This window comes from Hylobates moloch, unplaced genomic scaffold (assembly GCF_009828535.3).
Source record: "Hylobates moloch isolate HMO894 unplaced genomic scaffold, HMol_V3 SCAFFOLD_21, whole genome shotgun sequence".
NCBI lineage: Eukaryota > Metazoa > Chordata > Mammalia > Primates > Hylobatidae > Hylobates > Hylobates moloch.
The window spans coordinates 27,737,751-27,763,834 of NW_026652296.1; the positions used below are offsets into that span (position 1 = coordinate 27,737,751).

A 26,084-nucleotide genomic window follows, 5' to 3' on the forward strand; every position below is an offset into this window, starting at 1 on the left:
AGAGGAAGGAAGGAAGGAAGGAGAGAAGAGAAAAGAAAAGAAAGAAAAGGGAAGAGAAAAGAGAAGAGAAGAGAAAGCAGCTGGGATTTTGATATAAATTGCATTAAATCAATTTGCGGAATATGCTATATTAACAACATCCAGTCTTCCAATCAATGAACATGAGATGTATTTCCATTTATTTGGGTATTCTTTCATCTCTTTCAATAATGTTATGCAATTTTCAGGGATCAAGTTTTGCACTACTTTTCCAAATTTATTCCTAAGTATTTTTTTGATGCGATTATAAGTGAAATTTTTTAATTTTCATTTTCAGATTGTTTATTGCTAGTGTATATAAATATATTGATTTTGTATATTTATCTTATATCAAGCAACCCTATTGAATTTATTAGTTTTAATAGTTTTTAATAAATTCTTTAGGATTTTCTAGATATAAGATCATGTCATCTGCAGATAGAGATAGTTAACTTTTCCTGCCCAACATAGATACCTTTTATTTCATTTTCTTGCCTAATTGACCTCCCAGTAAAATGTTAAATTGGGGTGGCAAGAGTAAGCATTCTTGTTTTATTTCTGATTTTAAAGGAAAGTATTTAATATTTCAACATGAAGTTTTATGGTACCTGTGAGTTTTCATAAATGGAAGAAGTTAACTATTTCTAAGAAGTCCACATATCAGGTTGAAGGAGTTTCTATTTCTAGTTTATTGGGTGTTTTAATCAGAAAACGGTGTTCAATTTTGTTAAATGCTCTTTTTGCATCTATTGGCATAATCATATGGCTTTTGTTTTTTATTCAGTTAATATGGTGTATTACATTAATTGATTTTGGATATTAAGCCAACTTGGTCATGGTGTATAATCATTTTCATATGTTGTTGGTTTCAATTTGCTAGTATTTTGAAGATTTTTGTATCTATATTCATAAAAATATTTGGTCTGTAGTTTTATTTTCCTGTGATATCTTTATCTGGTTTTGGTATCAAGGTAATACTGGCCTCATAGAGAACTCTTTTGGAAGAACTTGTGAGCAATTGACATTAATTCTTTAGCCAGGTGTGGTGGCTCATGCCTGTAATCCCAGCACTTTGGGAGGCCGAGGTGGGCGGATCATGAGGTTGGGAGTTTGAGATCAGCCTAGCCAAAGTGGTGAAACCCAGTCTCTACTAAAAATACGAAAATTAGCCAGGCATGGTGGTACATGCCTGTAATCCCAGCTACTCGGGAGGCCGAGGCAGGAGAATCACTTGAACCCCAGAGGCAGAGGTTGCAGTGAGCCGAGATCACACCATTGTACTCCAGCCTGGGCAACAGAGTGAGACTCTGTCTAAAAAAAAAAAAAAAAAAACTTCAAATATTTGGTAGAATTTACCAGTGAAACCATCTGAATGTGGACTTCTCTTTGTGGGAAATTTTATTACTAATCCAATCTCCTTACTTGTTACATTCAGATTTTCTAAATCTTCAGATTTTCTATTTCTTATTAAGTCAGCTTTAGTAGTTTGTGTCTTTCTAAGGTTTTGTCCATTTTCTTTTATTTTTTGATAATGAAAAGTTAGAAACCATATTAATGTCCAACAATAGATAACAAGCTAAATAAGTGATTATAACCCCATTAAGTGAGAATTTGTAACTCCATAAGGTGAAATATTATTTAATCAATAGAAAGTGTGGTTTTCAGCTGGGCATGGTGGCTCATGCCTATAATACCAGCACTTTGGTAGGCCGAGGCAGGCAGATCACCTGAGGTCTGGAGATCGAGACCAACCTGACCAACATGGAGAAACCCTGTCCCTACTAAAAATACAAAATTAGCCAGGCATGTGGTAGTAACTAAAATAAAATAAAATACTTAGGAGTAAATTTAACCAAGGAGTTAAAAGATTTGTACACTGGAAACTAAAACATTGTTTAAAAAAACTAAGAAAACACAAATAAATGGAAAGCTATCTTGTGTCGATAAATTAGAAGAATTAATATTATTAAAATATTCATACTACCCAAAGTGATCTACAGATTCAATGCAGTCCCTATCAAAATTCCAATGTCATTTCTTATAGAAATAAAACAATCCTTAAATTCATATACAACCATAAAAGACCCTGGCTAGCCAAAACAATCTTGAGCAAAAAGAACAAAGCTAAAGACATCACAGTCCCTGATTTCAAAATGTATTATAAAGCTAATATAATCAAAACAGTATGGTGCTGGCATAAAAATAGACACATCAACTAATGTAACAAGATAGAAAACCCAGAAATAAACCCATGCATTAATAGTCAATTAATTTTTGACAAAGGTGTTAGTAATACATAATGGAGAAAAGACAGTCTCTTCAACAAACTGTGCTAGGAAAATTGGATCCACATACAGAAGAATAAAATTGGATCCTTATCTTAAACAGTATAAAAAATCAACTCAAAATGGATTAAAGTCTTAAATATAAGATCTGAGACTGTAAAACAACTAGAAGAATACCTAGAGGAAAGGCTCCATGACATTGATCTGAGCAATGGTTATTTAGCTATGACCTCAAAAGCACAGGTAATAAAAGCAAAAATAGGCCAGGCGTGGTGGCTCACACGTGTAATCCCAGCACTTTGGGAGGCTGAGGCAAGCGGATTGCCTGAGGTCAAGAGTTCAACACCAGCCTGGCCAGCATGGTGAAATCCTGTCTCTACCAAAAAATATAAAAATTAGCTAGGCATGGTGGCACATGCCTATAATCCCAGCTACTTAGGAGGTTGAGGTAGGAGACTTGCTTGAACCTGGGAGACAGAGGTTGCAGTGAGCTGAGATTGCACCACTGCACTCCAGCCTGGGTGACAGAGCAAGACTCCATCTCAAAAAAATAAAAAATAAAAATAAAAATAAATAAATAAAAGCAAAAATAGACAAATGGGATTTTAGACAAGATACAAAGCTTTTGGACAGAAAGGAAACAATGAACAAAGAGATAACCCATAGAGTGACAGAAAATATATGTAAATCATACATCTGATAAGGGAGAAACATCCACAATAAATAAGAAACTCAAATAACTCAATAGACAGAAAATGAATAACCCAATTAGAAAATGGGCAAAGTGGGCCGGGTTCACTCACTCTTGTAATCCCAGCAACCAAGCCATATCAACCACTATGAGAAATAGTATGGGGTTTCCTCAAAAAACTAAAATTAGAACTACTATATGATCTAGCAATTCCACTTCTGGGTATATATCCAAAAGAGACCAGTATGTCATATCAATATGTCAAAGAAATACCTGCACTCCCAGCTGGGCGCGGTGGCTCACGCCTATAATCCCAGCACTTTGGGAGGCCAAGGCAGGTGGATCACCTGAGGTCGGGAGTTCGAGACCAGCCTGACCTACATGGAGAAACACCATCTCTACTAAAAATACAAAATTAGCCAGGCATGGTGGTGGGCGCCTGTAATCCCAGCTACTCGGAAGGCTGAGGCAGAAGAATCACTCGAACCCGGGAGGCGGAGGTTGCGGTGAGCCAAGATTGCGCCACTGCACTCCAGCCTGGGCAACAAGAGCAAAACTCAGTCTCAAAAAAAAAAAAAGAAATACCTGCACTCCCATGTTCATTGCAGCACTTTTCACAATAGCCAAGATATAGAATCAACCTAATGGGCCGTCAATGGATGAATGGATAATGAAAATGTGGTGTATATACATAATGGAATACTATTCAGCCTTAAAAGAGAAAAACACCTTGTCATTTGGGACAACATAGATAAATCTGGAAGACATTATGCTAAGTGAAATAAGCCAGGCATGAAAGAAAAATACTGCATGATCGTATTTATATATGGAATTATAAAAAGTCAAACTCATAGAAGTAGAAAGGGTTGGGTGTGGTGGCTCACACCTGTAATCCCAGCACTTTGGGAGGTCAAGACAGGAGGATTCCTTGAGCGCAGGAGTTCAAGACCAGCCTGGGCAACATAATGAGACCTCATCTCTACAAAAAAAAAAAAAAAGGTTTTTTATTTGATTTGATTTATTTATTTTTTGAGACGGGGTCTCACTTTGTTGCCCAGGCTGGAGTGTGGTGGCGAGACCTCAGCTCACTGCAACCTCCGCCTCCCAGGTTCAAGCAATTTCTTGCCTCAGTCTCCAGAGTAGCTGGGATTACAGGCACGCATCACCATGCCCAGCTAATTTTGTATTTTTAGTAGAGACAGGGTTTCACCATGTGGGCCAGGCTGGTCTTGAACTCCTGACCTCAGGTGATACGCCCATCTCGGCCTCCCAGAGTACTGGGATTACAGGCTTGAGCCACTGCGCCCAGCCAAAAAGAGGTTTTTAAAAAGAAGTAGAAAGGAGAATGATGGTTACCAGAGGCTTAGAGGGTGGGGTGGGGAATAAGGGAGAGAGAATGGGAAGTTATTGGTCAAAGGGGTACCAAGTTTCGGTCAGACAGGAGGAATAAATTTTGAGATCTTCTGCACAGCAGAGTGACTATGGTCAGTAATATATTGCATACTTCAATATAACTAAAAGAGTAAATTTTAAATGTCTTACCATAAAAATTATAAGTAAGTGAGGTGGTAGATATGTTAATTGGCTTGATTTAATCATTCCACATGTGTACATAGATCAAAACAGCACACTGCACCTCAGAAATGTATACAATTATGATTTATCTATTTGAAACAATATTAATAAAAGTTTTAAAGAAAAAAGAATATTTGATGGCATAGGAAATTCCAGTTACATACAATATAATCCCAATTGTTTAAAATATATCATTATATAACTAAGAGCAGATGGTCAGGAACACAGATTCTGGAGTCAGACAGACTTAGGTTTAGTCTCAGGTCTACACTGGTTGCTACTGGAGCTTAGACTTCCTCATCTGAGAAATATCATCTCCCTCACAAGTCACTATGGAGATTAATGAATGCATATATAATGTTCTATCACCATTCCTGGAACATTGCAAGCAGTAAATAAATATTATTATGATGATGATTGTATCAACATTATAAATTCTTCACATACTGACACTGTGGGTAATCAGTTCCCAAGACATTTGAATATAATGACATTCTCTTCATACTAAAACAAACTAGCCATAACACACTCATGCAGAGATTCAAAAGGCAAGTAAGACTGCAAGAAGGCTATCAAAATTGTAAATGCATGTAACCCTTTTACCTAGCAATCCCACTTCCAAGAACACCTCTTACAGAAATGCCTTCACATATGTGAAATAACATTCACTATTCGCTTTTGTGTAAGATTTTTTTAAAGACAAATTTACCTTAAAATGGGATAGCGCTGCTATGCAAAGCTCTCCAAGATATATCATACAGCAAGAAAAGCAAGATGAGTACCAGTATAAGTGAAATGATACCTTCAGTAGAAAATAACTTTACACATTGTGTTTGCATAAGTAAACACCGGAGGAATAACCAAAAATCAACACACGTGGTTACTTCAGGGAGCATGAACTGTTTGGGGGAACAGGAATGGGACTTAGACTCTTCGCTGTAAGCCTTTTTATGTTACCTGACTTTTTAAAACTTTCATTGATGTATGATATACACATAGAAAATTGTATGTAAGTGTAGCACTGAATAATTTTTTTTTTTTTTTTGAGACAGAGTCTCACTCTGTCGCCCAGGCTGGAGGGCAATGGAGCAATCTCGGCTCAGTGCAACCTCCACCTCCCAGGTTCAAGCGATTCTTGTGCCTCAGCCTCCCAAGTAGCTGGGATTACAGGCATGCACCACCACACCCAGCTGATTTTTGTATTTTTAGTAGACAGGTTTTCACCAGGTTGACCAGGCTGGTCCCAAACTCCTGACCTCAGATGATCCACCAGCCTTGGCCTCCCAAAGTGCTGCGATTATAGGCATGAGCCACCACGCCCGGCCCACCACTGAATAAATTTTTAGAAACTGAATACAACTGCATGATCAGGCCCGTTAATGAAGCAGAACATTGCCAACCTCCCCAGAAGTCCCCTTCATGATTCCTTCCAGCCTCTCCACTCTCCCAACAAAAACAATCATTTCTAATATATGTTCTTCTGTGTCTGACTTCTTTTGCCTAAATTGTTTGAAGAGTTCTCCATTTTGTAGTGAGTAAATTCACTTCTGGTACCAGATATTACACTGTAATTTATTTGTAATTTATTACCCAGTCTACAGTGATGGGCATTTGGGTTGTTTCTAATGTGGCATTATTACGAATACTAATTCTTTTTTTCTTTTTCTTTTTTTTTTTGAGACAAAGTCTTGCTCTGTCGCCTAGGCTGGAGTACAATGGCACGATCTCAGCTCACTACAACCTCTGCCTTCTAGGTTCAAGTGATTCTCCTGCCTCAGCCTCCTGAGTAGCTGGGATTACAAGGCGTGCACCACCACACCCGGCTAATTTTTGTATTTTTAGTAGAGACAGGGTTTCACCATGTTGGTCAGGCTGGTCTCAAACTCCTGATCTTGAGATCCACCCGCCTCGGCCTCCCAAAGTGCTAGGATTACAGGCATGAGCCACTGCGCCTGGCCATGAATACTAATTCTATCAATATTTTTGCTCTTATCTTTCAGTAAGTGTATTTCTCTTGGGTATGAGTTAGTCTGTGGTCCTAGCTCATTTGTGGGGCTCAAAGGCACTTTCCTGAGCAACTCTCCAGTAATCCTCCTACCTCTTTATCCTCCAAGGGAATGTAGTGTGGGAAGCTGGTCCCAAGCTGCTGAGGAATTAACAACCGGAACTTGTTGTGTGCTTCAGAGACAACCTTGGCCCCACTGGATTGGAATGGCTGTTTACCAGTCAATGTGCAGTAATCCTTGATGTCCCAGATCTAGACATAAAGTGTGGGTTAGTGGCCTCACACCCCTTGACCCAGACGCCAACTCACTCTGTGGGCTCCTCCCAGACCATTCCTCTTCATTTGGTGGGGGTGCGGGGCAGTTCTTACTTACATCTCTGAGATACCTCACCACTAGGGCCAGAAAGGGCCTTAGGGATCTTCTAGGCCAGACTCCTGGATTAGCAGGTAGGCAGGGTGTGACCGGCTCAAGGACAGCACACCCCTGCCTCATGTCTTGCCACAAGGCACAAAATCAGCTCCTGAGACAGCTGATCCTAGATTAGCCACATGACTAGGGGATGAGGGAGTTGGAGAAGACAGTGATGGAGCATGGAATTCTCCGGGGAAGGCTTCTCAGAGTGGCTTTTTGAACCAAGCCCCGCTCCTGACACTGGGCTGAGCAGAGCAGGAGAGAACTCCTCCCTGCATTGTTTCACAAATGGAACCAGTACCCAGAGAGAGTAGGAACTAGGCAAGGGCCATGTGAGCAAAGAGGTGGCCGAACGCCTAGCTGGCACCAGCCCCTCAATCTTCCTGCCAGTTCTTCCTCTCCTTGATGTATCCTTTACAATCCCCCGTGATGAGGATCCAGTCATTTTTATCAGTGGCCATGGCACCTACGACAACATCCCCATCATCTAGGTCCACAGGGAACTTCCCCAGCAGGCCTCCGTTCCCATGGAGGGACCAGGCGTAGATGTAGCCATCCATGCAGCTGCTCAGCAGGGCAGCTGTGTGTGGCAGGCGAGGCCTGGTCTGCAGGAAGATTATCTGAGGAAAAGAGGAGGGCCCGACTCAGCAGGGCTGTGAGCCACTGCCACATGGTGCTGAGGGACCTCAGCAAGTCACCACACCCACCTGGTCCCCCAGTTTCCTAGATGCCCAGTGAAAGTGGTGATGGTGGTCCCACCCTTCCTACCCAGCTGGTGACAAGGAACATCATACTGGACTATGAACTACTAGAGGGCAGGGATTTTGTGTCTTTTTTGTTCACTACTTTGTTCTTAGTAACCACAATGGTGCCTGACACATAATACCTGATCAATAAATGTTTATCAAATGAAGGCTTACAAGTTTGATTCGACATAGGCTCAGACAAGATTTTCACAACCTGTAACTCAACCCAAAGTGATTTGGGGAAGAAACTCCTTCCACTTCATATATATCTATAGTGAAATATCCATATTTTCCAGCCAATCATCAAGAAAGCATTTTAAACAAATTCTTGTTCAAGACTTGTTTTGATCATGCCCTTTGCTAATTCCCCACTCTGCTCATTTTTCCCTTACGTGTCACTCCTGTGGCCCATGTAGGGGCCACGATGGGAAGTTACTCTGCATGGCAAGCATGAGAAGAAAGTTTCTTGCCTGGCACCCAGCAGGAGGCTGAGAGCATAGTCAGGGTGGTAGAACAAATCAGGCCAGAAAGGGGAAATTGGAAGCTTCCTCACTCCTGCTAACTCAGAACTTTACAGTGTAATAGCTTATGTGTCCCCAAAACATGTCACCAACAACAAAAATCTCGATTATCAAAAATCTCATGGTGGCTCATGCCTGTAATCCTAGCACTTTGGGAGGCCGAGGCAGGTGAATCACTTGAGCCCAGGAGATCGAGACAGCCTGGGCAACATAGTGAGACCCTGTCTCTATTTAAAGAAAAAAAAAAAAAGAAGGGAAGGGAAGCGGAGGGGAGGGGAGGGAAAGGAGAAAAAAGAAAAGAAAAGAAACAAAAAAATCTCAATTATCCTTATTGTCATAGAAATCCGAAACTAGCTGTTCAACCTGCTTCCCACTGGCCCCAGTGCCAGGGTCAAAAACCAGAAGTCCCTTGTGCCCAAAGCTTGATGGTTTCACCAGTGAATTCTACCAAACATTTAAGGAAGAATGAATGCCAATCCCTCCAAAACCTTTCCAGAATACTGAAGAGGAGGTAACACTTCCTAACTCATTCTATGAGGCCAGCATTACCCTGATATCAAAGTCAGACAAAGACACTATAAGAAAAAAAAAAAAAAACTACAGAGAAATATCCCTTATGAACACTGATATTTAAAAATTCTCAAAAAAAATTAGCAAACTGAATTCAGTAGCATATTAAAAGGATTATATACCATGACCAAGTGACATTTATTCCTGGAATGCAAGGATGATTCAACATATAAAAATCAATAAATATACCACTTCACAGAAAAAAAGAAAAAAAACCACACGATCATCTTAATTGATGCAGAAAACGATTTGACAAAATTAAAAAAAAAAAAAAAAAACAGGAATAGAAGGAAATTACCTCAACATAATAAAAGCCATATATGAAAAACCCACAATGAACATCACACTCAATAGTAAAAGACTCCAAGCTTTTCCTCTGGAATTAGGAACAAGGCAAGAATGTCCACTTCTGCCACTTTTATTCAACAGAGTACTGGAAGTTCTGCCAGAGGAATTAGGCAAAAAAAGAAATAAAAGGTATCCAAACTGGAAAGAAATAAGTAAAATTATAAGTTTGCAGATGATACTATCTTGTATGCAGAAAACGCTAAAGCTCCCACACCAAAAAAAAGGGGCTAATAAATGAATTCAGCAAAATGGCAGGATACAAAGTCAGCACATAAAAATCAGTTGCATTGGCCGGGTGCGGTGGCTCACGCCTGTAATCCCAGCACTTTGGGAGGCTGCAGCGGGCAGATCACCTGAGGTCAGGAGTTCGAGACCAGCCTGGCCAACATGGTGAAAGCCCGTCTCTACTAAAAAATACAAATATTAGCCAAGTGTGGTGGCACGTGCCTGTAATCCCAGCTACTCATGAGGCTGAGGCAGGAGAATCGCTTGAACCTGGGAGGCGGAGGTTGCAGTGAGCCGAGATCGTGCCATTATACTCCAGCCTGGGAGACAGAGCAAGACTCTGTCTCAAAAAAAAAAAAAAAAAAAAATCATTTGCATTTCTATACACTAACATTGAACAATCTGAAAAGGAAATTACAAAAATAATTCCATTGACAATAGTGTAAAAAAAAGAGTAAAATACTTGGGAATTAACCAAAGAGGACATTATGCTAAGTGACATAAGCCAGTTACCAAAAGACAAACATATGATTCCACTTACATGAGGTAGAGTAGTCAAAATCATAAAGACAGAAAGTAGAATGGGGGTTTCCAGGGGTTGGAGGGAGAGGGGAGTGGAAGTTATTGTTTAATGGGTATAGTTTCAATTTTACAAGATGAATGGAGGGTGGTGATGGTTGCACATTATGAATATATTTACTACCACTGAACCATACACTTAAAAATTGTTTCGATGGTAAATTTTATGTTATGCGTATTTTACTACAAGAAAAATTTTTTGAAAAAAAGAAAAACCAGGAATCCCTGAACCAAAGACAAAGGGCAAGCATTTCCCCCACTTTATGCAAGTGCTCACTGCACAAAATGCGGGCAGCATAGACATATGAAAGGAAATTAAAATCACCTACAAAATCCCAGTACCCAGAAATAATCACCATTAAGATTTTAATGTATTTTGGCCGGGCATGGTGGCTCTTGCCTCTAATCTCAGTATTTTGGGAGGCCGAGGCGGGTGGATCACCTGAGGTCAGGAGTTCGAGACCAGCCTGATCAACATGGTGAAACCCTGTCTCTGCTGAAAATACAAAAATCAGCTGGGCATGGTGGCAGGCACCTGTAATCCCAGCTACTCGGGAGGCTAAGGCAGGAGAATTGCTGGTACTTGGGAGGCGGAGGTTGCAGTGAACCAAGATCACGTTACTGCATTCCAGCCTGGGCGACAGAGTGAGACTCTGTCTCAAAAAAAATTTAAATTAAATAATTAAATAAATAAATCATGGTGAATCCAAAGAAATACACTGCAGCCAGTGGCAGATTTACTGGTGAAGTTCATGAAGCTCAAGGCTAAGTTCAAGTTTAAGTTCAAGGTTCTAGGGAAGAACTAGTAAGTTCTGGTGACTTTTGTAATTGTCAGATTTGTAAGTTTTGAAATTTGTTGTCACTTTTTTCTCATTCTAAATAAATATTCACTTTTGTACCTAATTTTTAATAATTTTGTACATTTTTCTTGCAAAAGTTTCAGGCTCCAAAAAACCTAGACAGGCCCCCATATAAAGCTATTAAAAGAGAATGAAGTGAATAGATTATTATGTGCTGAGAGGAAAAATTGTCCACCACGAATTGTGAGGTTTGGAAAAAAAAAAGCAAACAGCTAAACAATAGTTTCAAATGTTCTCAGTTTTGTTTGAAAAATCAAAACCATGAAAAAAAAGATTTAAGGTGCACGCAACTTTCACAGTAGTCATTAACTGTCATTTTAAAGGATGTGCTTTAAATTTTGTCATAAGCACATTCCAGTGATTAAGTATTTTTCTAAAACGTGGTTTCTCATAACTGCACAGGATTCACCAAAGTGATGCACCACAAAGTTCTCCCATGTCTGAATGGGGAAAAGCTGAGGCATCCTTCCCAGCCATTCCTTTGCCAGCCCTGGGACGGTGAGAGCAGGTAGGGTGAAGGTGAATGAGCGCCCAGGACTTCAGCAGGACTGGAGAGGGGCGGCCTGCTGAGAGCACAGGGTCAACTGCGTAGCCAGCATCCGGTGCTCACAGTGAGGAAAAGCACAGTCAGAATGGTGGCCCTAGGCAGGACAGAGCCCTGTGGCTGCAAGGGACAGGTAGCCAACACTATTCCTTTTGCACTCTGCATCCAGCCCCCTCCAATACATTGCCCTGCTCATTTTGGAAACAGCTGCTGGACTAAAGGTGAGCATTTCAGTCTCACTCAGCCCAAGAATCCCAGATAGTTTCTCAACCACAGGGGGTTAATAGCCTCCCTGTGGGTCCCTTCAGAAGAAGCCATGGCAGCTACTCACGGGCTAAACTTCATGTAACTTGGAGCAATTTTCTACTGCCTGCCATCTGGTCCTTCCCTACTGGGGAGATGGCCAGGGGCAAGTGCTTCATCTAAAGACTGTCAGGGGCTGGATGCCGTGGCTCACGCCTGTAATCCCAACACTTTGGGAGGCCGAGGCAGGAGGATCACTTGAGGCCAGGAGTTCGAGACCAGCCTGGACAATATGGCGAAACCCTGTCTCCACTAAAAACACAAAATTAGCTAGGCGTGGTGGCTCACGCCTGTAATCCCAGCACTTTGGAAAGCTGAGGCAGGAGGATCACTTAAGGTCAGGAGTTCAAGACCAGCCTGGACAACATGGTGAAACCCTGTCTCCATTAAAAAGACAAAATTAGCCAGGCGTGGTGGCACACGCCTGTAATCCCAGCTACTCAGGAGGTTGAGGCACGAGAATCACTTGAACCCAGGAGACAGAGGTGGCAGTGAGCTGAGATCGTGCCACTGCACTCCAGCCTGGACAACAGAGTGAGACTCCATCTCAAAAATAAATAAATAAGTAAAATTAAAAATAAAGACTGTCAGGGACACAGCTGGGCCTGAATCTGCATCCTGGACTCCTTCCTAGTGCTCTTTCTGCCATGCCTCACAGTCTTCTGGGATGGCCAGACAGAAATAATGGGAAGGAAGACCCAACAGGTAAGACCCCCACCCACTCCCTGTCTGGTGTCCTTACCCCAGCCCACCCAAGCCTCTCTTCCACTAAGGAAAGGCTGAGATCAGAGGTGACCCAAGCACTCTGGACCCTCTCCAGGGCACCACCCTAAAATGCTTCACTCTGCCCACAAGTGCCCCAGAGAGAAGGGACCCTGCTGCTCAAGGAATGGTGCAGGTGGGAGACAGTACACCTTGAAGCCAGGGGTGAGGGTCAGCATCCAGAGGGGGCACGCGTGCGCGCGCGCACACACACACACACACACACACACACACACACACACACACACAGCCCTGCCAGCCACAGTACCTCAAATCTCGCCAATAGACATTCAATCTTTTGCATGCAATTCTGTGGCCAAAAATTAAATCAAGATTCATGATAGAAATCCTTATTACACACAGATCACCAGGCCACATAAAAAGCCCAAGTAATTCCCAACAGTGGCAGCACAAAGACTTAAAAGAACTTGAACTTCAAAAACAAATAGACCTAGAATCAGGCCCTGGCTCTGCCATTTTCTGGCCGTAAGAATCTTGGGCAAGTCACTTCACCTCACTGGGCCTGTTTCTTCAGCCATAAAATGGGAATAATAATAATAGTACATGCTTTTCAGATGTATTAAACATTCTTTTCACATGCATTCTTTTCAGATGTATTAAATAAACAAAAATCCCTCATAAACAAATAAATAAATAATAATAGTACATACTTCCCAGGGCTGTTTGATGGACAAAATAAAAACAACACATGTAGCTGGGCATGGTGGCTTATGCCTGTAATCCCAGCACTTTGGGAGGCCAGCGCAGGAGGATTGCTTGAACCCAGAAGGTCGAGATCAGCCTGGGCAACATAAGGAGACTCCATCTCTATAAGTAATTTTTTTTTTAATCAGCCAGGCACAGTAGCACACACCTGTGGTCCCAGCTATTAATATTCAGAAGGCTGAGGTGGGAGAATCGCTTGAGCCTGGAAAGTGGAGGCTACAGTGAGCCGTGATTGTGCCACTGCACTCCAGCCTGGACAAGAGAGCTGAGATTCTGTCTCAAAAAAACAAAAAATAACACATGTAAACCGTTAAGTTCATTGTCTGGCAGATATTGAGAGCTCAATAATTACTAGCTACCACTGAAACATAATGCAACATAGCAAAAGCTTTCCAGGAGTATGTTTCTAATCCTGGGGTTTTATATCTGGAAATAGACAAGAGGTCCAAAATTTATGTACAAGGGTATTCACTGCAATGCTTTCTATAGAGGCAAAGCCCAGCGGCAGCAGATGGCTAGACAGACTCTGTGCAGTGTACCCAGGACATGATGTGACTAGTAAAAGGAATGCCATGGCTCCATAAACACTGTCATGAAGAGATGCCCGTGAGGAGTCAAGTGAAAAACAGCAAGTCCCAGAATAATATATGCAATATGATATTATCCGGTGAAAAATATCTAGATTTACATATACACATTCATACATGTATGTACTTGTATATGCACAGAAAAATTCTAGAAGGCTACAACACATGACTTAACGCAATTACCTCTGGAGGCTGAGGAGGGAGACAGCCATTCTTTTACTTTATACACTCGGATAAAGTTTGAATTTTTTTCATAGGTGGTGGTGGTGGTGGTGGTGGTGGTGTCGTTTTGGAGGTGAGTCTCGCTATGTCACCCAGGCTGGAGTGCAGTGGCATGATCTCAGCTCACTGCAACCTCCGCCTCCCGGGTTCAATCAATTCTCCTGCCTCTGCCTCCCGACTAGCTGGGACTACAGGAGCATGCCGCCACCCCTGGCTAATTTTTTGTATTTTAGTAGAGACAGGGTTTCACCGTGTTACCCAGGCTGCTTTCGAACTCCTGAACTCAGGCAATCTGCCCACCTCAGCCTCCCAAAGTGCTAGGATTGCAGGTGTGAGCCATCGCACCAGGCCAGGTTTGTTTGTTTGTTTGTTTAAGAGACAAGGTCTAGCTGTGTTGCTCAGGCTGGAGTGCAGTGGCACAATCACAGCTCACTGCATCCTTGATCTCCCAGACTCAAGTGATTCTCCCAACTCAGCCTCCCAAGGAGCTGGGTGCACTGTGCACACTATCAAACCTGGCTAATTTTTTAAATTTTTTGTAGAGATGAGGTCTCATCATGTTGCCCAAGCTGGTCTAGAACTCCTGGGCTCAAGCAGTCCTCCCACCTGGGCCTCCGAAAGGACTGGGATTACAGATGTGAGCCACTGCTCTCGGCCTGAATTTTTTTAGTTTTAATTAAGGACATGTATCACTTTCTAATTAGAGGAAGAAAGTATCAGAGAGAGACACAGAGAGAGAGAGAGAAGTGCTCATTCTCAAACATTCCATGCCAGCTCTCCCATGAGGGCCTTTGCACCTACCTTCTCTGCCTGCATCGCCCTCCTTCCAAATAACTGCAGGCCATGTTTCCTCACTTCCTTCAGGTTCTATGCAGATGCCACCTCCTTTGTGAAGCCCTCCCTGACCAGCCTATTCATAAAACAGCAATGCCATCTCGTCCCATGTCCGTTCTCCCTGCCGTCTTCCCAGCTTTCTTGTCCTCACTCATGCCCTTTATTTTATTTGCTGGTTAACTGTCTATCTCGCCCCAACTAGAAGGACAGCTCCAGAGGTCAGGGACTTGATGTCTTTCATTCACTTCTCCTTCCCCAGTGGCTGGCATGTAGCGAATGCCTGTGTCCTGACAGCACTAGGTCACCAGCCCAAAAGATCAAGCTTTGAGCCATCTACCTTGACTTCACAGATTTAAAGGGATGGGATCTGTTGGCAATTCTGCTTCCAAGAATCCATCCTCTCAATATACTCACACTAGTGCCCAGAAATGTACATGCAAGAATGTTCAATGCAGTGCTGCTCCTAAAAGCTAGAAACTGGAACTAACCCACAGACCTATTCATAGAGGACCAGCGTCACAGTTCCTGATACATCCAAGTTATGCAGCAGTGGGCAGCTGTTAAAAAGAATAAGATGGCCGGGTGTGGTGGCTCATGCCTGTAATCCCAGCACTTTGGGAAGCCAAGGCCGGTGGATCACCTGAGGTCAGGAGTATGAGACCAGCCTGGCCAACATGGTGAAACCCCGACTCTACCAAAAATACAAAAAGCAGTTGGGCGTGGTGGCACACGCTTGTGGTCCCAGCTACTCTGGAGGCTGAGGCAGGAGAATCACTTGAACTCAGGACGCAGAGGTGCAGTGAGCTGATATCGCACCACTGCAGGCCAGCCTGGGTGACAGAGCAAGACTCCGTCTCAAAAAAAAAAAAAAAAAAAAGAATAAGGTAACAAAAGAATAAGAAGAATCTAAATCCCTCTCATGAAAGTATATCCATGCTATAAACTTACAGAAAAAAGCATATGGCAGGACATAGCTATCATTTTATATTACTAGTCAGAAAAAAAAGAAAGTACAAGGCTAAAGCCAACCCGTTAGCAGTGAATGCTGCTGTTGAGAGTGGGATGGGATAGGGTGAGTGAGACATAGGGGACTTTTATTTTTATTTTTTCATTTACATACACTTCCTTTTTTATTATAAACTAGTATTATTACTTTTAAAAGTTATTTAAGGTTTTTTGTTTTTTTTTAAAGAGAAGGAAGAGGCTGGGTATAATGGTTCACATCTATAATCCCAACACTTTGGGAGGCTGAGCCAGGAGGATCACTTGAGCCCAGGAGTTCGAGACCAGCATGGGCAGCATAGTGAGACCCCATCTCTACAAAACACACACACACACACACACAATAGCTGGGCATAATGGTGCATGCCTATAGTGCCAGCTACTCACAAGGCTGAGGTGGGAGGATCACTTCAGCCCAGGAGTTGAGGCTGTAATGAGCTGTGATCACACCACTGCACTCTAGCCTGGGTGACAGTGAGACCCTGTCTCAAGAAAAAAAAAAAGGAGGAGAGAGAAATAATCAGAACCTGGAGGACAGTGTGCAGCCATTCCCGCTCTCCCTCCCAACACTGCAAAACCCAGCTCTCAGGGCACTGCCCTCTTGTTCTCAAGTCCTGGTCCCTGGAGCTGGGTGATGGGGCAGGCCTGCCACACCCTAACTCAACTATGATTTGTATTTTCAGGACGGGGAGTCAGTATCACAGTGAGGGGTGTCCAGGGTCAGAAAGGGGAAGGTACAGGAGGAAGTACAAAGATGAACCCATACCAAACTCGTGTTTGGTATAAAACACCCTTCCAGTTAAGAGGAGGGCATTCTAACTAGAGTCTGGAGATGCCCCTTCTCCTACCTCCCTACCTCCCCTCTCACAGGGAACACTGCTACCCCCAGTCCAGAAGGGACACTGCTCACTTCCCTAGGCACCCCAAACTCCACCTCCTGGGGAGCTGATATGGTTTGGCTGTGACCCCACTCAAATCTCAACTTGAACGGTATATCCCAGAATTCCCCCGTGTTGTGGGAGGGACCAAGAGGGAGGTAACTGAATCATGGGGGCTGGTCTTTCCCGTGCCATTCTCATGATAGTGAACAAGTCTCAACGAGACCTGATGGGTTTATCAGGGGTTTCCACTTTTGCTGCTTCTCATTTTCTCTTGCTGCTGCCATGTAAGAAGCACCTTTCGCCTCCCACCATGATTGTGAGGTATCCCCAGCCATGTGGAACTATAAGTCCAGTTAAACCTCTTTTTCTTCCCCGTCTCGGGTATGTCTTTATCAGCTGCATGAAAATGAATTAATACAGGAGCTCTCCCCAGACACCGCAGCCCTGACTCCAGTATCCCGAGCATCTCCATCCCCTCCAAGATGCCTTCCAGGCACTGGGGAGAATCAGGCCGGGCCCTGAGCCCAGGCCTCCGAGCCCCATCCTGACCACCCAGTCCTGACTGCCCACTCCCCAGCTCATAGCCCTCTCCCTGGCTGATCACCACCAACCTTCTCCACCGAGGCGTTCGATTGAACCAACATATTCTTCTGCAATTCTCCTTTTCTCGTTTCATCCTCTTTGTAAATGGACTGTTTGCTGTGGATCTTGCTTGACTGCCTGGATGTGCCAGAAGCACTGGAAGGTTTCTGGAAAGAAAGATGGGCACCCAAGTCACCATGAGGGTGTTTCCCTTCCCCATGGGGGACCAGAGACCAGAGGAAGATGATAAAAGAGAGGCACTCCCGAGCCCCGGCAGTAGGTACACTGCCCTGGGAAAAGCGGCGCTCAGTGGATCCCGGAAACCTCCACTTTAAGTTCCCAGCAATTTTGCTAGGGCAAAATTGGGGCAGAGACTTGAGTTTGCCTCTGGGGAAGACCCTTCCTTTGTCCTGGAAGAGACCATCCTGGTTAAAAATGAGGATAAAGGTCAGTCGTGGTGGTTCACACCTGTAATTCCAGCACTTTGGGAGGCCGAGGCGGGCAGATAATTTCAGGCCAGGAGTCTGAGACCAGCCTGGCCAACATGGCGAAACCCCGTCTCCAATAAAAATACAAAAAATTTAGCCAGGCATAGTTGTGCACACCTGTAATCCCAGCTACTAGGGAAGCTGAGGCAGGAGAATTGCTTGAACCTGGGAGATGGAGGTTGCACTGAGCGAAGATCACACCACTGCACTCCAGCCTGGGTGACAGAGTGAGACTCCATCTCAAAAAATAAAAATAAAAATAAGGATAGAGGGGCAAATATACCTATACACCCATTTCCTTAGAAGATTTGAAAGCAGTGGTGTAACCTCTGATAACTCAAAGATGGTATGAGTGTCTTATGGTCAAGTGTACACATCTTACAGCAAAATTATATCCTAGCAGACCATGTTGGATCTAGGTCTAGACTGCCCTATGCCTAGCAATTATTGTGTGTTTCTCACTCAAGCCTCAGCTCCCAGGAATGGAAATCAGACTTTGACTACGAGAACAATCTCACTGGTTCCTCCTGCCCCATACGAGAGATTATTGCACTGATTGTTGGAATACTATACTCACTGCTGAAAGTTCAAAGGCAAGCCATCCCCTGCAAGTAGGGAAAGAGTAACTCCTCCTGCTCTTTCTCCCTACTCCTCGCAAAATAGAACTGTCAGCCATTCTTGGAAGCGCTAGTCCTGGGGCAGAGATGAGGCTCAGAGGAGGAGGAAAGTGGTGTGTCTGTGTCTGGGTCTCAGACTCTTGCAGCCTGGTCTCCAGCAGGTGAGGCCCCCATGGCTCCCTCTGCACCTGGGGCAAGGTCAGGTGACTTGTGCTTGAGGACTGAGAATGCAGCCCAGGATCTAACATCCAATTTTAGGTTTTCAGGGTTGTGTTCTCATTGGGTCCTGCCTTTCAGCTTTCAGACTTTTAGGGCTGGTATTAGCCATGCCCTGGAAAGGGACCTAGCCCCAGCTCCGGGATAGATAGATTGGGACTAAAACCAGAGGGTGCCCTGCCCAGGCCCACAATGCTCAAAACAAAGTGAGTTGAGGGACCTAAAGGCACTTTGGAAAAAGTGCATCCCAATAAGAAAACACACACACAGACGGTGTGTGAATGCCGGTGGCTACAGAGTGAGGGTAGCCTTCTGGTTGGGCTCTCGCTCCCACCTGCTGGGGCACAGGCCTGTCTGGCTCCTTGTCTCTCGGGCACCGCATCACTGGGGGAGCCGACACCAGGCTCCGCCTCAGGTTGGTATTGGCCACAGACTCGGGGCTGAGACTGGAGAGCTTCCTGGAGGTCTTGTATGCCCACTTCTCCCGCTCCACACAGGGTCTGCTGGGCCTATGGCTCTCAGCCAGGCAGTTGCTCACATCTTGCACCTGTACCAAGGAGAAAGCAGCCCCTAAGGCATTGCAATGTCCTAGAGGTAAATTCAGGACTGCCCCAGATCAACGCCAACACCACAGGGCCCTCCAGCCCCCCAGGGCTTGCTTCCCAGAAACCTAGCCCCTTAAAGGCATCAGACCAGAGCTTCTAACCCCATTCCTGGCCAGCTGCAATGCCCTGAGTACCCACAGGCAGGACACTGCTCCCATGAGGAACTCAGTCTTCTCATCTGTAAAATGGACAGTGGTTTCCAAGTATTTTTGAGGTTACCTTTAATCTCAACGGAAGCTCCAAAGCATAAAACAGATAAAAAGCTGAGCTATTCTGGGGGAAACCCCACCTACCAGAGCCCCCCTGCAGTAGCTTCCAAGCATCTCTCTCCAATACATTTGGAAAACCACTGGATGAGGCGGCCCCTAAGGTCCCTTCCTGCTTTGATCTGCTGAGATATGGGAATTTGGAGACTGTATGGGTTTCCTAAGTCCCTACTGGGGAGCCCAGAGTGGCAATGTGTAGCAGCAATGGGAAAGGAGTGAGTAATCTACTAAAGATGGCGGGACCAGCACTGCCAGCCTCTGAAGTCAGACTGCCTGGGTTTTGATCTACTCCTTCTTGGCTGTGTGACCTTAGGCAAGGTGCTTAACCTCCGTGTGCCTCCATTTTCTCATCTGTCCAATGAAGATAATTACAGAAACTACCACCTACCTAACCAAGCTCCCCACCCCCTCCAGAACAAGTCGCCATTATCCCTCCTGCTTCCCAGGGTGCTCCCCACCCTCCCTGCCCCACAGAATTCTGGTTCACAGCTGAAAGAAGGGTGGGAGGAGAGTGTGCTCCTGTTAACACACCCTCTTGGGCTGCAAGGGCAAGGGGCTCCTAGAGGCATTGAAGTTGAAGATGGGCTTGAGTGTGCCAGTGTTCCAGAAGAGGATGTCCCCACCGTAGGAGGAAGTCCCAAGGAACTGGTTCTGGTACTTGGCCATGCTCAGGATGTCCTCCGTGTGGTAGGTCTGCCAGTGGTAGCACAAGGGCACCGGCTTGGTCTTGTGGAACCTGTGCACATGGCCAGAGGCAGGAGGGCTGAGAGCTCAGCCTGTAATGCTCCATCCATTGGGGAAGCACTGGAGTCTTGAGGATTCTGGGAGCCGACTCAGAGGAGGATACTCTCAGGTGTCAGAGCTGGGCTGAAGCCATGTCCCATTGACCTCATTTACTAAGCACTTACTACATGCCTTCTACAAAGGCCCTGTCATAGCGGCTTTACATAAACTAATCTTACAGATAATGAATGTGTAATACGCCCCCAGTCAGACAACCTAGGTAAGGATTAAGGTTTAAAGGGGGGGAAATTGTGGCCTTACAGAGGTCCCTAAAAAGAAAGGGACCTTGAACATAGTGTTCCTTCTGCCTGGAATGCTCATCCTACCCTAAAGACTTCACAGAGACCCTTCCTTCTCATGCTTCAGATTGCACTCCACCCACAACACCCTCACTGAGCCTTTCCTGACCACCGCCCCCAAGAAGAAATCAGGTTTCCACCCATTCAACCCCCATAGAAACTCCTATTTTTTTTTCACGGCACTTAATATACTTTATAAATGAAAGTATTAATATTTGATTAGTACCTGCCTTCTTGATATAGACTGAACGTTCATATTCTCCAAAATTTATGTTAAAACCTAATCCTCAATGTGAGAGTATTCAGAGGTGTGGCCTTTGGGAGGTTATTAGGACAGAAGGGCAAAACCCTCATAAATGGAATCAGTGCCTTTATAAAAGAGGTCCTAGGCTAGGCATGGTGGCTCATGCCTATAATCCCAGCACTTTGAGGGGCCAAGGGAGAAGAATCGTTTGAGGCCAAGAGTTCAAGACCAGCTTGGGCAACAGAGCAAGACCACATCTCTACAAAAAAAAAATTTTAATTAGCCAGGTACAGTGACACACACTTGTAGTCCTAGCTATTCAGGAGGCTGAGGCAGGAGGATCACTTGAGCCCAGGAGTTCAAGGCTACAGTGAGCTGTAATTATGCCACTGCACTCCAGCCTAGGCAATAGAGCAAGATCCTGTCTCTTAAAAAACTAAAACAAAAATAAGAGGCCCAGAGAGATCCCTTGTCCTCTCTACCATGTAACAAAATGGCCATCTATGAACCAGGAAGTGGCCCTCACCAGTCACTGAATTTGCCAGTGCTTTGATCTAAGAATTTCCTCCAGAACTATAAGAAACAATTTTCTGTTGTTATAAGCCACCTACTCTATGGTATTCTGTTATAACAGCCTGAGTGAACGAAGACAGAAATTGGTACCAGGAGTGGGTGTTATTGTAACAAATACCTAAAAATGTGGGAAGTGGCTTTAGAACTAGGTAATAGCAGCTGGGCAGGGTGGCTCATACCTGTAATCCCAGCACTTTGGGAACTGAGACAGGTGGATCACTTGAGGCCAGGAGTTCAAGACCAGCCTGGCCAACATGATGAAACCCTGTCTCTACTAAAAATACAAAAAATTAGCCAGGTATGGTGGTACACACTTATAATCCCAGCTACCTGGGAAGCAGAAGCACGAGAATCACTTGAACCCGGGAGGCGGAGGTTGCAGTGAGCTAAGATTGCACCACTGCACTCCAGCCTGGGCCATAAAACAAGACTCTGTCTTAAAAAAAAAAAAAAAAAAAAGGTAGGTAATAAGTAGAGGATGGATGGTCCATGATAGAAAAAGCCTGCATTGCTATGCATAGACCATTAAGGGTGATTCCAGTGAGGGCCTAGAAAGAAAAGAGGACAGATGCAGAGAAAGCCTCAATATTCTTAGAGAATACCTAAGTAACCCTGAACAGAATTTTGGCAGAAAGATGGATGTTAAAGACCATTCTGGTGAAGTCTCTGGTGAAGAAATGAGAAACATGTTATTGGAAACTAGAGGAAAGGTCATACTTGTTACAAAATGGCAAAGAACTTGCTGAATTATATTTGTGTTCTAGTGTTTTGAGACAGGTAGAAGTTGCAAGATAAGAAATTGGATATTTGACTGAGGAAATTTCTATGTAACATATTGAAGGAGTTTCCTGGTTTCTCCTGACAACTTATAATAAAATGCAACAAGAGACAAATGGTTTAAAGAGACCAAACTGTTAATCAAAAAGGAAGCAGAATCCAGGAGCAGTGGTACATGCCTGTAACCCAGTACTTTGGGAGGCCAAGACAGGAGGACTGCTTGAAACCAAGAGTTTAAGACCAGCCTGGGCAACATAGCAAGACCCCATCTCTATAAAAAAAATTTTTTTTTAATTAGCAAGGCATGGTGGCATGTGCCTGTAGTCCTAGCTACTCTGTAGGCTGGGGTGGGAGGATCGCTTGAGCCTAGGAGCTGAGGCTGCAGTGAGCTATAATCGCATGACTACAGTCCAGCCTGGGTGACAGAGTGAGATCCCATGTCTTAAAAAAAAAAAAAAAAAAAAATGGAAGCAGAACTTAAAAGAGTCATCCTATCCATATAGAAAGGAATGAGAAAGGCTGTTCAGGAAAGAACATTGATATAGTTTGGCTCTGTGTCCCCACCCAAACCTCATCTTGAATTGTAATCCCCATATGTTCAGGGAGGGACCTGGTAGGAAGTGAGTGGATCATGGGGGCAGTTTCCCTCACGCCGTTCTCGTGATAGTGAGTGAGTTCTCACAAGATCTGATGGTTTAAAAGTGGCAGTTTCCCTTGCACTCTCTCTCCTGCCACCATGTAAGATGTGCCTTGCTTCCCCTTCACCTTTAACTATGATTGTAAGTTTCCTGAGGCCCCCTCCTAGCCATGCAGAACCGTGAGTCAATTAAACCCCTTTTTCGTCATAAATTACCCAGTCTCAGGCATTCTTTATAGCAGTGTGAAAACAAACTAATACAATCATTAAAGACATAGCCAAGCACTGTTTGATGAGATTAGTATGGATCAGCCAACCCAACAGAAGCCAGTGCTGTTCTCCAAGACAATGAAAGAATGACCCTGAAGGCAATTCAGAGATCATTAGGACTGTCCCTCCCATCACCAGCCCAGAGTACAAGGGCTCTGGGGGCAGAATGGTTTCAAGGGAATGGCCACCAGTGCCCATGGGACCACAGCACACTCTACCATCATCGCTTAACTTCACAGGCTCCATTCTTCATGCTCCTTGACCACTCTAGGTGTGGCTCCTGTGGACCATGCTACAGCATGGACTGCACTCAGCAGAGCTGGGAGGACATGGCTGCCTCCACCACCTAGATTTCAAAGAACAGGGTCTCCCAGCAGAGCCATAGCCTTAGAATTGCAGCCCCACAGGGCCAGGGGGCTCATGCAGGGAAGTGCCACAGGGGCAGGGCCCAGGCATAGAGCCACTATGGGGGCAAGGCTCCCCAAATCTGTAGGTGTAGGGCTTCCCAGAGTCTTAGGGTTCCAATCGCTTGCCAGGCAAAGCTGCAGGGGCAGAATTGCCACCCCAGCAGGTCTGAAGGGCAGGGCAGCAAGCCAAAGAGGATTATCTTTGAGATTTAAGGTCTACTAGCATTTGCCCCGATGGATTTTTGACTTGCTCAGGACCTGTCCCTCCTTTCTTCTTTCGTATCTCTCCCTTGTATCTATCCTATGCCTGTCCCACCATTCTATTTTGGAAGTACATAACATGTTAGTATCACAGGTTCACAGCTAGAGGGGAATTTGCTTCAGAATGAATTGTACCTTGAGACTCACCCATATTTTATTTAGGTGATATTTAGATGATATTTTGGACTTAGACATTAAAGTTGATACTGGAACAAGTTAAGACTTTTGGGCTATTGGGATGAAATGAATATATTTTGCATGAGAGAAGGACATGAATTTTGAGAAGTCAGGGATGGAATGCCATAGACTGAATTTTGCTCCCAAAATTCACATATTGAAACGTAACCCCCAAGGCGAGGATATTTGGAGGTGGGGCCTTGGGAGGCGATAAGGTCACAAAAATGGAGCCCTCATGAATGGGATTAGTGCCCTTATAAAGGAGGCCCCAGAGAGATTTCTTACCCCTTCCACCATGTAAGGTTACAGTAAGAAGACAGCTGTCTATGAATCAGGAAGTGGGCCCTCACCAGGCACCAAATATGCTGGCGCCTTTTCTGGAACTTCCCCTATCTCCAGAACTCTGATAAATAAATTTATGTTGTTTATAAGCAACTCAGTCGATGATATTCTGGTACAGCAGCCCGAATGGACTAAGACATTCCCCCACTGAACTGGATACTCCAGGAGGATAAAGACTCCAACATTCTTGTTTATACCCATCCCAGGCACCTAGCAAAAGGCCAAGAATATATGAGCCTCAATGACTAATTAATGAATGGATGGATGAGCAGATGAAGCAATAGTCATTAACCACCACTAACTTCCTGCATGGTGTTCCAACCACCAGGAAAGCCAGGAACGGAGGAACCCATCTGGAGAGAGAACACGCAGCTACTGGAACCTACTCACCATACATGCTTTCTACTCACAGGAAATGAGTGATTCTCTTACTCCATCCTGTCACATAGAACACTTTGTTCATATGGATAATCCCACTAACCTGTTGAAGATGAAAGAAAACAGAACTAGAAAACTTCTCAGAGAAAATGGCTCTGGGCCCTAAATGTCTTCCTAAAGGTGCCAAGCAAGAAGTCAAACCTCTCGATTATGAGAATCGCCTACAGTTGATACCACCATGTATTTGTCATCATGCTCTCACATCCTATTCCCTCATTTGATGGACTTAGGGGAATCAGATAGGGTAGGCATCCATGTCCGTTTTACAGAGAGGATAGCTGGGAAATGGGCAAGTGACCTGGCTAAGGTCAAGTCACCACTGAGTGATAGGATCTGGAGCAGTACTCAACCCCTGGCGTCTTGGCGAAGTACACTTTCTTTCTTTCTTCTTTTTTTTTTTTTTTTGACAGAGTTTCACTCTTGCTACCCAGGCTGGATCTCAGCTCACTGCAGCCTCCGCCTCCCGGCTTGTCCTGCCTCAGCTTCCCGAATAGCTGGGATTACAGGCAGCCACCACTAACGCCTGGCTAATTTTTTTTGTATTTTTAGCAGAGACGGGAGTTTCGCCATATTAGCCAGGCTGGTCTCGAACTCCTGGCCTCAGGTGATCCCCCTGCCTCAACCTCCCAAAGTGCTGAGATTACAGGCGTGACCACTGCCTGGCCAGCTAAGTACACTTTCTGAGTTGGTTAAAGGACCGTGTCACAGAAGTTAGGGTGGAACTGCTGGCTTTGCCCTATGCCACTCCCATGGACTGGCCCTATAATACCGTCAGGCATTTCCCAAATAGGGGTGACCATGGGTGGCTGTGAATTAACTGATCCCATTGCTAGAAATGCAATCCAAAGCTCCAGTATGTGGAATGAGATGTGCTAGCAAATTTAAAGAGCAACAGTAGCTAACCTTAGTGGAAACCTATTAGTCCAGGCACTGTTACCTGTCTTCATTTCATGCATGAGGACACAGAGGCTCAGGGAGGTTTGAAGCCAGGCCACCTGACTATGATGAACACCCTTTCAGAGAGGTACAAAAAATAGTGCATCCCAGGGTCACAGGAGCTGTGCTTTGCTTCCCAAGAGGCCGTCCCTGGCTGTAATTGACAAGCAAGACTGACCTCCAGCTGTTCCGGATTGGGAAAGGTCAACAGGTATTTGCCAACGTTGTAGTTCCACATCTTCATTGTGCCATCCCGCAAACCTGTGAGCAGGCACCGCTCGGACTCATCCAGGGCCATGGCGGTCATCTCCACGTGCTGGCCCCCAGACACAGAGAACTCCATCGTCTTCCTGCCCGTCACGACCTCCCACACACTCACTGTGCCACGCAGGCAGCCACTCACCACCTGTAGGGAGCACACAGCTGGGGGCTGCTGGAGAGGCCAGCGCCTCCACTCCCAAGGGTGGTCT

The 26,084-nt window shown here is 44.6% G+C and overlaps 1 protein-coding gene across 1 annotated transcript in view; it reads right to left on the minus strand.

The window, feature by feature from the left end:
* The window catches only part of EFCAB8 (EF-hand calcium binding domain 8), a 108,381-nt gene that overhangs the window by 26,978 nt on the left and 55,319 nt on the right, over positions 1–26,084 (minus strand). The window contains 7 exon segments of the mRNA XM_032143267.2: positions 6,668–6,828; positions 7,390–7,606; positions 17,308–17,445; positions 18,934–19,146; positions 20,002–20,206; positions 24,651–24,721; positions 25,793–26,020. Of these exon segments, the coding sequence (XP_031999158.1) occupies positions 6,668–6,828; positions 7,390–7,606; positions 17,308–17,445; positions 18,934–19,146; positions 20,002–20,206; positions 24,651–24,721; positions 25,793–26,020 (1,233 nt within the window).